General features: G+C 51.9%; 1 protein-coding gene across 2 annotated transcripts in view; it reads right to left on the bottom strand.

The window, feature by feature from the left end:
- Window positions 1-2,072: 2,072 nt before the first annotated feature.
- Window positions 2,073-14,783, bottom strand: part of LOC138929697 (CD99 antigen-like) — a 34,269-nt gene continuing 21,558 nt past the window's right edge. The window contains exons 8-10 of one of the 2 annotated variants that reach the window (XM_070289537.1): window positions 11,019-11,132; window positions 5,656-5,709; window positions 2,073-5,471 (exon numbers count right to left, since the gene is read on the bottom strand). In XM_070289537.1, coding sequence (XP_070145638.1) covers window positions 5,446-5,471; window positions 5,656-5,709; window positions 11,019-11,132 — 194 coding nt within the window. In that variant the 3' untranslated portion in view covers window positions 2,073-5,445. Of the gene's footprint in view, window positions 5,472-5,655; window positions 5,710-6,443; window positions 8,214-11,018; window positions 11,133-14,783 lie in introns of those variants that run through there. The other variant, XM_070289536.1, reaches the window with a different exon arrangement.

Raw genomic sequence — 14,783 nt, 5'->3', positions numbered from 1 at the left:
TTACCGTCTGAGCCACCCTCCTGGCAATGCAGGAAACATATATAAGAGACCTGGGTTCGATCCCTGGGTGGGGAAGATTCCCCTGGAGGAGACCATGGCAACCCACTCCAGTATTGCCTGGAGCATCCTCCGGGCTTCAGTAGTCTTGCCTGGAGCATCCTCCGGGCTTCAGTAGTCTTGCCTGGAGCATCCTCCGGGCTTCAGTAGTCTTGCCTGGAGCATCCTCCGGGCTTCAGTAGTCTTGCCTGGAGCATCCTCCGGGCTTCAGAAGACATTGCTTTGAACCAGACAGAGGCCCTGCTTGGACGACACTGCGAAAGCCATCAGACAGGAGACCGACAAGCCCTCTCTGCCTTCGAGGTTGGGCCTGGCACCACGTGGCAGGGAGGACCCCCCTCCATGCTCCCACCCACCACTGTCCCACCCGGAGGATGTCTGGGGAAGACCCACATTCACCGAGGGGTGCGCAGAGCAGCGCCGGGCCCCATGAAGTGGGCTGGGAGGAGAGACAGCAGGTGGGATTTAAAATAAAATTTAAAAAAACCCAAATGCATCTGCTGGGAGCCCCCTCCAGGCTGGCCCGGAGGAAGCACAGGGTCTCAGATGGGAAAGATATGCTGGGTTAAGGGGGAAGGTGCTGTGTATGCCAGGAGGTTCTGGGACTTCCTCACGTGCTAGCATCCCCGAGCCCAGTACTCGGAAGCCCGCTGACGTAGACAGGGTACGTTAGGGAGCTCCCAGGAGCCGCCAGGGTGTGACGTGGGCAGGGGGGACATCCCCAGGTTAACTTGCTGCAACTAGAGCTCAGGGCGTGCCCGGGAGAAGGTGGGTCATAAGGAGGGACAGGGGCCTAGGGTGACGTTTGATGAGAGCGGGAGATTCAGCGGCAGGTGGCCCTTGGCCCCTGGGAGGACCTGTTTCAGCCCAGGGCTGAGCCGGCCCATGAGTGCACAACCGTGCATCCGGCCGTTCCTGGGGAATCTCGCAAGCAAGAGAATGTCGGATGCAGGGGCCGGTTCTCAGGTGTGGGCGGCAGGAGAGGAAAGCGTGGAGCTGAGACAGGACTCGGAGGAAATCCTCGCGGATGGAAGTGTGAGTTGCTCTGTGCGACCCCCATGGACTGTAGCCCGCCAGGCTCCTCCATCCACGGGATGCTCCAGGCAAGGACACTGGCGTGGGTTGCCATGCCCTCCTCCAGGGGATCTTCCTGATCCAGGGATCGAACCCGGGTCTTCTGCACTGCAGGTGGCTTTTTAGCATCTAAGCTGGTACAAAAATAGCTGACACAGGTGTCACCATGCCTGACTCCCTGCAAGGCGCAGTTAGAGCTATTTTATGTCTTCAAGCGGGTGTCACCAACCTGTTTTGTAAAGGATCCAAGAGGAGAGAAACAAACAAACAAAAATCACTCCTCCTCTGCATCTCCAGGAATTTATTGGATGATGTAAACTGCATTTCAAATCCGTGGGGGAAAACATGGCTTATTCAATAACTGGTTTGGGAATAGTGGGATTATCCCAAGATGGTTTAAAAAGAAAAAAAACAACTACATATCAAGGGATCGCTTCCTCATTACCTTGATAAAAATGCATTCCTAGGGGATAGAATATTCTACTCAAAGCATATTTTAATTAAAAAACTGTGAAAACTTTTAGAAGACAACACAAGGGGATTTTTTGTTTTGTTTTGTAAATAATATCAGTATGCGTGCATGCTAAGTCACTCCACTCATGTCCAACTTTTTGTGACCCCGTGGACCGTAGCCCACCAGGCTCCTCTGTCCATGGGAGTCTCCAGGCAAGAATACTGGGGTGGGCTGCCATCTCCTCCTCCAGGGGATCTTCCCGACCCAGGGATCAAACCCGGGTCTCTTATGTCTCCTGCATTGGCAAGTGGGTTCTTTACCGCTAGGGAAGCCCTAACATCAGAATGGTTGATGCTTTTTCTAGGTGTGACAACAAGGCCAGAAACTTTAACTAAGATCACTACACAAAAATAATAAATGTGAGTAGAGAAAAATATCATTTCAGAGTTCAACGGTGAAGCATAAAGTGGAGAACCACATTCGGTACTTATGGCAACTCATATCTTTAATATGTGAAGAGTTCCTACAAATCAGTAAGAAAAGGACCAATAACACACACAGGCAAACAGCATATTCATTTCCTTCAAAAACAGACTCTCAGTGGGTCTCCCACACACAGATTCTCAACCTCACTTGTGTTAAGAGAAATGCAACAGAAACACAGTTGATGGGATATCATTCTTCAACTCAGAGACGGGCACCCATTGGAGAGCTTGCTTGGCAGTGAGGAAACAAATCTGACCTCACTGGGGTGTATCGTGAATTTGCAGAACCTCTAGAGCAGGTGTCTGGGCAATGTCCATAAAAATTAAATATACACATGCTTTTTTGTCCCCCCGCCCCACAAAGCCAACTTCAGGCATTAACGCAACACATACCCTGTACTTCCACGGAGCCACAAACCTGTGCTTCCAAAGCTATTCACTACAGTATCTCACAGCAGAAAATTGACCACAGTTTACATGGGCTGATCAAATCCATTATGACCAAGACTTGTAACAAATCCTTTGCTGGTGGGTTCTCACTTAAATAAAAATGTTGATATTGATTTCAAAACTTGTTGGACTGTGATTTCTTTATACAGGAGTTCCAAAATGATTCTTTAAAGCAATCATTATGCCAAGCATTGAAATCATCAAACCACCCAATTTAAACTCAACTTTTCCAAAGGCCCCACCTTTGCCAAAGTCCTATTTATTTCAATGTCAACAAGAAATTGAGCTGAGTTTACAAGCATGTACATACACCTTGTCCATAATAAAATCCTAGTTGACTTCTTTCTTACGTGTGTAGATTTAGGAGTGAGTCACAATTTGGTATACTTAACCCCTTCACTAGTCTGTTAATGAGACGTTTATGCTTATACTATGATTGCGATGCTTATAAAAGTGTCGACATTATTCACAGAGTTACAAAGAGACTTTGCACATTTTTTCTTTTTATAAAGCAAGTCAGAGCACGGGCTCTGATGACTCATTGAGGCTGAATGTGGACACTCTCTGCTCCCTCTGTTAACCGGGTGGCCTGAACGCGTTAGCAAGAGGACCTGAGCACACTGACTCAGCCAGCCCTCAGCTCTTGACAACTGGTCGACCCCTTCCATTGAGTGAAGACATTTATTTCTGTTCTGTCCTGTAGAACCCAGATGTCACGTCCACCCTTGTACACACCCGAGGCCACAGGTATTTGTCGTATGAAGCGATGAATGGATATGAGAAATACTCAAATCTTCATTTTTAAACATCTTTTCATATATGCAAAAATTATCATAGCGTCCAAGACAGAGCAAGTTCAATAGACGGGTGGCGATCTCTGGTAATACCTTGAGAAGGAAACTCCCAATGCTTTTCAACAATGACGGGAGGAGGGCTCGTGGAGAGAGTGGTGTTGAGCCTTCAATAAGGAGATGGCTCATTTGCAAACCACGCCACAAAACAACTGATAAAAGTCTCTGTGAGCTTCCAAGCAGGAAAGACCCAGAATTCACGACTGAGATGGGGTTGGCCAAAAAGTCAATTCTGAGCTTTTCGTGAGGTGTTTCAGAAAAACCCAAAGGAACTTTTGGACGGAGAAGGAAACGGCAAAACCCACTGCAGGATTCTTGCCTGGAGAATCCCATGGACTGAGGAGCCTGGTGGGGCTGCAGTGCGTGGGGTGGCAGAGAGTCGGACGCGACAGGCCATACCTTGACGGCAGCTGCTCCCCAGGTCGGGTGGTTTGTGAGAGCCGCCCACACAGGGGTGCTGACATCATACCTTTGAATCCACGGTGACTGACGTGAGGCACTCAACGGTTCTTCACACCATCATCAGTAATGAGATTACGTCTTCACTCAGGTAAATGCTGCTACCCTGGATAACTACCCTAAGCGCTTTACGCGAGCAGGTCTGCGCTTCGAGAAAATCAGGGAAACAGCCTCCTATTTCTGGGGAGGGAAGTCTATGGGTGGGGTCCAGCCCGTCTGCAACATCAAGGCTTGCGCGCTTTCTGAGATCAACACAAAACCCCAAGCGAAGCCCTTGTATGGGGTTGGCCAAAAGGTTCGTTCAACGAACACGCTGCTCGCTAGAGCTGTGGACGAAAACGAACAACGTGTCTTTTATTTTTACTGAAAGCCAAACGAACGTTTTGGCCGGCTCAACACAGGAAAGCCTGCATGTTGGAAGCCGTGTGGCGTGTGCGTTGCTGTGAGTGGAGGAACTGCTTTCAAAGGCAGAGAAGTCATTGCTAATAGCCCAGAGAAGAGCAAGCACTCAGCCCACACTCTAAGATGTTAGAAAATATAGGCGACTGTCTCTCACAAAACAGTGTGCCCCCCCACCCGCCCGCCCCGCAGTTAAACCAAGCTCTCCCGTGGAGGCTGATAAATGTGTTATAAAGATCATAAAAAACAAATTCCTGGCATTTACCTACAAGGAAGATACAGGAAAGAATCTGATGCAGGGCAGAAGGGCTGCTAACAAATATTTTCCCCACAACGTCATCAACTGGAGGAGGAAATGGCAACCCACTCCGGTACTCTTCCCTGCGAAATCCCATGGACAGAGGAGCCTGGCGGGCTACAGTCCATGGGGCTGCAAAGAGTCAGACAAGACTTAGCAAGTAAAGCGCCACCACCACTGTGAGCAAAGAAGGGAAGGAAGAGACAAAAGCAAATGCCAGAAATACGAGCTAGTGCTTAGGGTGATGTCTGTCTTACAGAAAAGGGAACTGGGAAGCCGCATCACTAGCTTCACTAAATTTCCAACAGCCTCCTCTAAAAGGCACCTCCCGGCAAGACATTTAGGTAAATACGACTTGATTTCTAAATTTCTTTTTATTAGTCTGGTGTGGGAAAAAAAAAATTTCACGAGAAATGAAAGAACTTTTGAGGAAACTTGCTTGAGGCTTAACGCCCACTTCGTTAAAGAGTCAATGGTTTCAGATGCATTCCATTTACAGGCAGTTTGTAAACGGTCCAGAGTTTCCGCTCGGGGAAGCTCGGTGGCGTTTGAACGATGATGGTTGGGAACTTGGCAACTTGGATGGGCCTTGGCGATCAGTCGGTCGGACGTTCCCTGCACTCACGGGAAAGCCCCCTCGGGGTCGTGGAGAAGGCGAGTGTGATTTTCCCCCCTGGTGGATGGAAAACTCACCACAAGTCAAGTTTCACCCGCCCAGCCCGGCAGAGGGGGACGTGGTGGAGAGGGGAGTGGGGAATAAAGCATCCCAGCGGTGAAACGAGGAATCCAGCTGGAGCGAAGGCACGGACAAGCCAGAGTGAGGTCCCAGGGGGTCATCTCTGCTCCTCCAGCCCATCTCTGGAGCGGCTCGGCAGGCAAGCTCGCGATCCGCTGCGGTTACCTGGCTGCCAAACGTCTTTATTTCTCCAGAAGAGTCTGTTGAACTGCAGAGGACAAAGACACAAGAACATGTGTTTTTTTTTTTTCTTTTCCAGGCCTCTCCACTCCCAACCCCCTCTGAGTGGGCGGGGGGGGGGGCGGTTGGAAGAGGTGAGACAGCCACGGTGTGGATGCAGGTGGGGATGACAGTCGGTGACGATGAGGGATAAGGCTCCCACCCTGTCTCACCTGCTGGCTCAGCCTTGGTGCGATGGTTCTCCATATTCACCTCGCCTTCTTCGGCTGAAAGCAAGAAGAAAACGCGCCCGAGTGGGGGCAGGGGGCGGCAGTGAATACAGAGACAACGCACCCCGTCATCATTCCCAGGCTGAATCGGCATCGACCCACTCAGCTGCCTACCCAGCCCCTCCCGGAAAGCAGAGGAACCGCCCCGGTCATCAGGGTGTGAAGGGCGCCCTCGCTGGGGTTCCTGCCCCTCCCGGAAAGCAGAGGAACCGCCCCGGTCATCAGGGTGTGAAGGGCCCCCTCGCTGGGGTTCCTGCCTCTTTGCTCCTTCGCTTTTCTGCGTCGGCCTTTTTATTTCCAAATCTCTATTCCTCGATTTCTCAAACACACATTGACGCCAAGAGGATCAACACACTTCCCGCCGGTCCCCCAACCGTCCCCAGAAAGGATCTGTGAGCATAGGATCCTTGGCTCAGAATTCACGTGTGAGGAGACAGAATTCAAAATACTGGAGGGAGAGGGGATGGAGCAGGGACAGCCAGCCTGGGAGTCTGAGGCACCAGCCGATGCCAACTCTTCTATACAGCATGAATGAAGAGCAAGGTTTTCCTACAGAGCCCAGGGAGCGTCTACTGAATATCGTGGGGAAAAGCAGCGCCGAAAAATAAAATATCGCAGAGGAACGCACAGACGACTGACTCGCTCTGCTGTACAGCAGAAACCAACACCACGCTGTCAATCAACGACGCTTCCATAAAATGCAAAGTGAACCAAAAAAAAAACACACGATGTTCCCAGTCAAAACGCATTTATTTGCATCGGAGTCGGTTCAAACGAGGCGGATGAGCTCTGCTATACAGAGTGAACTAAGTCAGAAAGAGAAAGGTAACTCTTGTATATTAACGCATATAGTGTTAGCCGCTCAGTCGAGGCCGACTCACTGCGACCCCATGGACTGTAGCCCGCCAGGCTCCTCTGTACATGGGATTCTCCAGGCCAGAATACTGGAGTGGGTGCCATTTCCCTCCTCCAGGGGGATCTTCCCCACCCAGGGATCGAACCCAGGTCTCCCACATTAGAGGCAGACGCTTTAACCTCTGAGCCCCCAGGGAACCCCTTGTTGATGTACGGCAGAGAGCAACACAGTATTGTAAGGCAATTATCCTCCAACTAAAAATGAACTATTTTAAAGACAACCCACTCCAGTATTTCCGCCTGGAGAATCCCATGGACAGAGGAGCCTGGCGGGTTACAGTTGCTGAGGTCACAAAGAGCCGGACATATCTGAGCATGCATGCACGCTAACCGAGACGCAGGCTTCATTTCCTCAAAACCGAGACTACTCCCTTCAAAGACACAGACGGCCGCGGAAGTGACCAGGGTCAAGGCCATCACGGTGACTGGTGGAGGGTGGTGGGCCCACGAGAAGAGCGTTGAGAGACACCCCGTTGCGGGGTTCTCAAGCCACCTCCCGTTACTAATCCCAAATCGTGCAACTCAGCTTCCAGACCAGTACCAGCTGTACCACCCTGGGAAGGGACACGGCCCTGACCCTCAGCACGAGGCTGGAAAAAGAAAACTCGTATTTACACGCAAGAAGGAGATGGTCTGATGCGAAAAAGGGAAAGAAAGATCCGGTGTTGACTTCCGTGTTTACGGAGGGGTGCAAGCATGCACGAATTCTAGGCGGTCACAGACCCTGTCCATCGTTGACTTCTGCACTGACATTCTCAGAAATTTTAAGTCGGGGTTGGGAAGGAGGTTAACGGGAGGGTGTGACAGAGACTCAAGAGGGAGGCAATATAAGTATACATACGGCTGAGTCACGCTGCTGTACAGCAGACACCAACATCACCGTGTAAAGCGATTACCTTCCAATTAAAAAGAATTAAAACAAAAAAGCAATTGAAGATGGTGAGATTTTCAGGTTGTCCGTAAGCATGCGGGTTCTCCTTTTTTCGCTGAGAACTGCGAAATTCACGTAATTGGCAAAAACCAATTAGGGAAAGAATTAGAAAAAAAAAAAAACCACTTCATGGTAATGGGCTGTAAAAACCCAGGGCCTATGGAGTCAGAAAGTTACAAATTCCATCATTAGTGTGAAAGGCCATATCCTATGGCTTAGGGCTGGCTTTGCCCCGGGGAGGGGAGGGGGGAGACCCCCTGCAGACAGGATGGTCCACCCAACAGGCAAGGATGGAAGGTGACTGGCAAAGCTGGTTTTGTTCCCGGAAGCCCCCCAGCCCCGTTTGTGTGTGTCGGTTCCCACTTTAAAAGGGACCACGTCTGCATTCGTCTTCACTTCTCTGAAGGCAAAGTGCGCCTTCGAATACAGCATCCCAAGCTTCTGTGCTTCGACAAGGCAGAAAACATAGACACGTCACAGTACGGCCTGAGGGGTCAGGGAGAAACGTCCCTGGGGAAACGTCTTAGTAGCAAGGAGGGGAAAAAAAAAAAGGGGGCAGACAAGGTTTGCTTTTCAAGACAGATGCCGATCAGAAAGGATCATCTCCACGCCCCTGCCCAGGGTTCTCCACGCGTCCCCTAGATTTTCGACTCATCTGCAAAGGAAGAGTGGAAAAGGACAATGAAAAAATAAATAAAAAGAAAACCAAAATCAATCAGAGACAAATATCTGAGAGCCTGGCTTCGGGTGCAAGAGCCCACGGGTGCGGGCAGCAGCAAGCTGTTAAGAGATACGTCCGTCTGCCGGGCTCAGAAGTTAAGCAGACGGGCTGATACGGCAAGAGCATCACTGGAGTGGATGCTGGGGTTAAGGGGGAGGGGGACAGTGGGGGGGGGGCAGGAAAAGAAAGAAAGAAAAAGGAAGAAAGACCAAGAGGAAGGGAGAAAGGGAGAGACAGAAGGAAGCAAGGAAGAGAAAGGAGGACGGACGGATCAGGAGGCAGACAGAGGAAGGCTGGAAGGAGGAGGCCAGGACAAGAGGGGAGAATGGGAGGGTGCGTGCCCATGGCTCACTGTCACCCAAGCCTCCAGAATCCCCTGCCCCCAGGGGCACTAAGGGAGCAGCCAGGAGATTTGCCGTGAGCAAACGAGCCGTCAGCCACCCACCACGTCCAGCGACAGACAACACAGACACACGCTGGGGCCCGCCGTGGTAGCCACGTCCTTCCGAAACGGAAACTCCACACACTCACAGCTCCACGTGGGTTCCGCACGTCTCACAAGAAACACCCCAGAAAAGACGACTCTCACAGAACGGCCCTGTGTGCAGAGCACGCTGAAAAAGGGTCCCCTGGGGTCTTCCCGCGCCTGATGGACCAGGTTTCGACGTTTCTGTGCCATCTTGGTTCATCAAAACACGTAACTTGACGACAGACACTAAACTCGTTTTGGAACGCCTGGGTTCAACACGGAGCATCTTACCCACCGAGCCAGAAAGACTCCTCACCGCTCTGCATTCGACTCTGCTGTTCATATGAGCCCACACACATTCCGGTTTTCTCAGAAAATCCTGGGGCTGGTACCCCGGTGCTCACTTTCCCTGTCGAGCGCCTTCCTCGTCTCCGGGCTTGAGTGCCAAGCTCTGAGTTTAAGCATCTTTCAGACAAGGGGAAAATGTACTTGAAAGAGAGACACTGGGATTTCCCTGGTGGTCCTGTGGCCAAGACCCTGCCCTCCCAATGCAGGGCGCCTGGGTTCAATCCCTGACCAGGGAATTAGATCCCACGTGCCAAACTAAGACCTCGTACAGCCAAATAAAATAAAAAAGGGAAAGGAAACACTGATTTCCTTCCATCGAAGGCTTCCTCTCTGAAGCTCTTTTTGCTTGTTCTAGGATAAACAAAAGAAAAAAATACATATCTATATATTTGGCTTGTGTTCCCTCTAGCCTCGCCTAGATTGTAATTGCAGAAGTTTTACGAGTATCTCCTGGAACTCGGTCATCTGTCCATTTGGGCATTGCTGGATGCCCACCCTTCTGCCAGTCTAGCACACCATCCTGAGAGCGGCCAGATGGAAGGCACCCACACCCACATGGGAAATAAGATGCCATCAGGCAACCCTTACCCTCCTCTGGCGAACAGAGGGCTATAAAAAGAGCCGCCTAGTTTAGATTTCTGCACCCAAACGCCCGCGTCGGACTGTCAACTTCGGGCTGCAAACCGTGTCTGCGGGCCTGAAATGCTGCAAGACGGAGGGTCAGACTCCAACCCTCGGGGCTGACTTTCCCTCTCCATCAGCATCAACTCAAGTCTCCTTGGGAATTTCCCAAAATCCCTCAGGAAGCAGGCCCTTAGGCAGACAACATCAGCAGGCAGACGGCCCAGTAAGGACTCAGGATCTTACATAGGATGAGACGCTCAAACACCTCAAGTCTCCTCCCAGGAAGAGGGCCCACACGGCCTCCCACAAACCGTATCACAACCCGCTCCTCTAGTGGTTCTGAAAGCAAGACCTAGACAACAGCCTTCCAGAGATGCACAAAGGTCAGTCGTGTTCAAAGTAGTAGAGTTTGCTGACGTCAACACAAATCCCAAGTTAACAGGACTTGAGGACAAGGGCCCAAATGCCCATTGACGGAGGTCCCATCACCACATTGCTGACTGCGGCATTCTCCACATTCCGCCTACAAACTGTCTGGGCCGTCCAACTATTTTGAGTATCCCCTGGTCCCAGGTTCCAGCAAAAAGGGAACCACTTGCCTGGTGTTTCCGCTGTAATTCCCTTGGGTTGAGAGAATAATATGGCGGCCCCACGGCTATGGCTGTTATCCTAAAGACGACGAGGTGTGTGAATCGCTTGGTGGTGTCTGATTCTCTGCGACCCCATGGACTGGAGCCTGCCAGGCTCCTCTGTCCATGGGGATTCTCCAGGCAAGAATACTGGAGTGGGTTGCCATTCCCTTCTCCCGGGGATCGTCCCCACCCAGGGATCGAACCCAGGTCTCCAGCATTGTTGCAGGGGGATTCTTTACCAGCTGAGCCACCGGGTGGGGGCTAGCAAGTGGATGAGAGTGGCTGCAAACGTCAGTAACAATGAACGCATCACAAGAGATAACGTTCCTTCCGCACTCTCTGCCAGGCAACCCGTCCAGACTCTCACACACAACCTCACTGAGCATCACTGGAAGTCTAAAGCACAGACCATCACCTCTCCTGTCCTCGTTACATAAAAACCTTCCAAAGTGGCATGGTTAGGAACTTGCACAAGCTCACACGGATAGAAGCAGGAAGCGCCCAAATCGAAGCGGCACAGTCAGATCCCGGTTTTCTAGCCGTGTTAGGGACCCTCAGCCACCGTCCCCGCGGTTTGTGCCAACCAGAGCTCTGCTTCTGTTTTAGCTTTTTTTAATATGCGGTACCCAGACCCCCCGGAAAGGAGGTGGCGGTGAGCGGCCTCACCATTCTCTTTGAAGCACAGCTTCTTCTTCTGGTAGGCGATGAAGCTGGAGATGGCGCCTCCCAAGGCCACCACGATGGCACCCACGATCCCCGGGATCACGCCTGGCGATTCCTCTGTGGGGAGAAGCACAGAGCGCCGTGATGGGCAGGAGGAAACGCTCACGGGGGAGACCACGGAGTCGGGGGTACGGGGGCCGGCTGGTGGCCCCGCCTGGAGGAAGATAGCAGGGCTGAGGCCTGAGATGCCGGGACCCCAGGGGAGCCACAGAGGGAACCCCGACTCCAGAGCCTCTGCCTGGAATTCACCCCTGGAACCGGAATTCATCTCGCCATGCACACCACTACCAATCCGGTCAAGTGGCTCCCCAGAGGGATGCCAAACGCCACCTCGTCCCGTCCCCAGGACCAGCACAGGGGACCTCCCAGCTTAGCGAGGAGGCTCCTGGGTGAGGAGATAAATACACAGCAGAGGGGACCCGGCAGGGACCACTCAGAGGCTGTGCGACCTCACCCAACCAAACTCCCGGCTCTTCAGTTCAGTTCCGCCGCTCAGTCGTGTCCGACTCTTTGCGACCCCATGGACTGCAGCACGCCAGGCCTCCCTGTCCATCACCAACTCCCGGAGTTCACTCAAACTCATGTCCACTGAGTCGGTGATACCATCCAGCCATCTCATCCTCTGTCGTCCCCTTCTCTTCCTGCCCTCAATCTTTCCCAGCATCAGGGTCTTTTCCAATGAGTCAGCTCTTCCCATCAGGTGGCCAAAGGACTGGAGTTTCATCTTCAACATCACTCCTTCCAATGAACATCCAGGACTGATCCCCTTTAGGATGGACTGGCTGGATCTCCTTGCAGTCCAAGGGACTCTCAAGAGTCTTCTCCAACACCACAGTTCAAAAGCATCAATTCCTCAGCACTCAGCTTTCTTTATAGTCCAACTCTCACATCCATACATGACCACTGGAAAAACCATAGCCTTGACTGGACAGACCTTTGTAAACACAGTAATGTCTCTGCTTTTCAATATGCTATCTAGGTTGGTCATAACTTTCCTTCCAAGGAGTAAGCGTCTTTTAATTTCATGGTTGCAATCACCATCTGCAGTGATTTTCAGTTCAGTTCAGTTCAGTTGCTCAGTCGTGTCCGACTCTTTGCGATCTCATGAATCGCAGCATGCCAGGCCTCCCTGTCCATCCAAAATAAAGTCTGACACTGTTTCCACTGTTTCCGCATCTATTTGCCATGAAGTGACGGGACTGGATGCCGTGATCTTAGTTTTCTGAATGTTGAGCTTTAAGCCCAGATCTTCCTGTCCTGTCTAAAAAAAAAATCCAAAGCCACCGACCTCTTATTTGTTGGACTGTGCCGGTGTTTGATCTGCAAGGAGATTAAACCCATCCATCCTAAAGGAAATCAGTCCTGAATATTCATTGGAAGGACCGATGCTGAAGCTGAAGCTCCAATACTTTGGCCACCTGATGCAAAGAGCTGACTCCTTAGGAAAGACCCTGATGGTGGGAGGGATTGAAGGCAGGAGAAGATAGGGGCGACAGAGGATGAGATGATTGGATGGCATCACTGACTTGACAGACATGAGTTTGAGCAAGCTCTGGGAGTTGGTGATGGACAGGGAGGCCTGGGGTGCTGCAATTCATGGGGTCACAGAGAGTCGGACACGACTGAGCTAGTCAACAACAAGTCTGACCCCTGATCTTTCAAGTTATCTGTTGAAGCCTCACATAATGGTGAGCATTTTTTAGCAACACAAATTTTATAAATTCAGGTCCGAACATGGTTTTTACAGACCTAAATGCTACCACAGACTCAATGTGTGCTAAGTCACCTCAGCTGTGTCCAACTTTTTGAGATCCCGTGGACTGCAGCCCCCCCAGGCTCCTCTGTCCATGGGATTCTCCAGGCAAGAACACTGGAGTGGGTTGCCATGCCCTCCTTCAGGGGATCCTCCCCACCCAGGCATCAAATACGCATCTCTTAGTCTCCTGCACTGGCATGTCGGTTCTTTATACCACTAGTTGCAACCCACTCCAGTGTTCTTGCCTGGAGAATCCCAGGGACGGGGGAGCCTGGTGGGCTGCCATCTATGGGGTCGCACAGAGTCGGACACGACTGAAGTGACTTAGCAGCAGTAGCAGTAGCAGCAGCAGCAGCCACCCAGAAAGCCCAAAATGAAAGTAAGCACAGGGATAAAAGACAAAACCTCAACAACGACAAGCAATACACCTGTTCCTTAGGCTTTCTGAGTGAAACCTCAGTCGACTTCCTTCAAAGAGACAAGCCTCTCTGAAATGATAAATAAGCCAGTCAGACACATGGGAGACTTAAGGCTAATTACTAACTGTTTCCTCCATCACCAACAGCATCTTCTAAAGCAGACTCGTCATTCCCTAAAGGAGAAAAACGCTCAACACTGAAATTCTAGCTGAAATGAACGGCAGAAATGGTTTTCGGTACGGATGCTACAGAATATCAGACTGAGCAAAGGGTCAAGAAAGTGAAAGCCGCTCAGTCGTGTCCAAGTCTTGGCGACCCCATGGGCTATACAGCCCGAGGAATTCTCCAAGCCGGAGAACTGGAGTGGGTAGCTGTTCCCTTCTCCAGGGGATCTTCCCGACCCAGGGATCGAACCCAGGTCTCCTGCATTGCAGGCGGATTCTTTAGCAGCTGAGCCACCAGGGAAGCCCAAAGACTCCAGAGAAATACCAAATTCCCGACTGCTTTCACCTCACTCGCCTCCTCAAGGAAAAGAATAAAGCCAAACCAAACTAATGACAGTGCTTTATACATCAATTAGGCCTCGAGAACTGAGCCACAGTGTCAGCTTCGGCCTATGGGGCATTCTCTGCCTCTGACCATCCAACGTATAACCACCGTCCTCTACCAAGCTGCAGACAACTTCTGCGACGTGGATGTTCCACACCCCGTTGTGCTGGACAGAAATGATGTGACCACTGCTGATGGTTTCAGAGGCTGCCTTCTTTGTTTTAAGGACGCTTTTTCAAGTGCCAGCGAGAGCTGGCAGAGCTTGCAATGTATCCACCCAACAGGGATCGCAGGAGTCCCTAGTGGGAAACATTGTTGCTGCCCCCAGGGATCCCGTGATGGTACAAATTCCACAGCTCGATTTATCCAGCACGTCCTCTGGGCAAGCTGCCCAAAGCAGAGGGATTCCAGGACTGGGAGACGCCCAGTTTGGGTGGGAAAGCGGGGAATACGGAAAGAACACGTGGAGAAGCCTCTCTGGAAGGCTGCACCGACAGCAACAGGCTTGGTCATCACGGGCAGGTTTTTCCAACTAACAGGCGTGCGTACGCGCATGTGTGTGTACGGATGTGCGTCTCACGTTTGCGTGTGTGTTCGTGTGCCTGCATGCGTGCGTGTGCTGCCCAGAGCGTGCACACTGCATGGGGCCCACTGCACCAGCGCCCGGAGGGACGTGAGTGCACACGTGTTCACACGCGTGTGTCTGCATGCACGAGCATGTCCTGAGCGAGCGCTGCGCATGTCCTGAGCGAGCGCTGCGCATGTCCTGAGCGAGCGCTGCGCATGTCCTGAGCGAGCGCTGCGCATGTCCTGAGCGAGCGCTGCGCATGTCCTGAGCGAGCGCTGCGCATGTCCTGAGCGAGCGCTGCGCATGTCCTGAGCGAGCGCTGCGCATGTCCTGAGCGAGCGCTGCGCATGTCCTGAGCGAGCGCTGCGCATGTCCTGAGCGAGCGCTGCGCATGTCCTGAGCGAGCGCTGCGCATG

Source organism: Ovis canadensis, chromosome Y (genome assembly GCF_042477335.2).
Source record: "Ovis canadensis isolate MfBH-ARS-UI-01 breed Bighorn chromosome Y, ARS-UI_OviCan_v2, whole genome shotgun sequence".
Lineage (NCBI taxonomy): Eukaryota > Metazoa > Chordata > Mammalia > Artiodactyla > Bovidae > Ovis > Ovis canadensis.
This window is presented reverse-complemented; position numbering and strand designations above follow the sequence as displayed.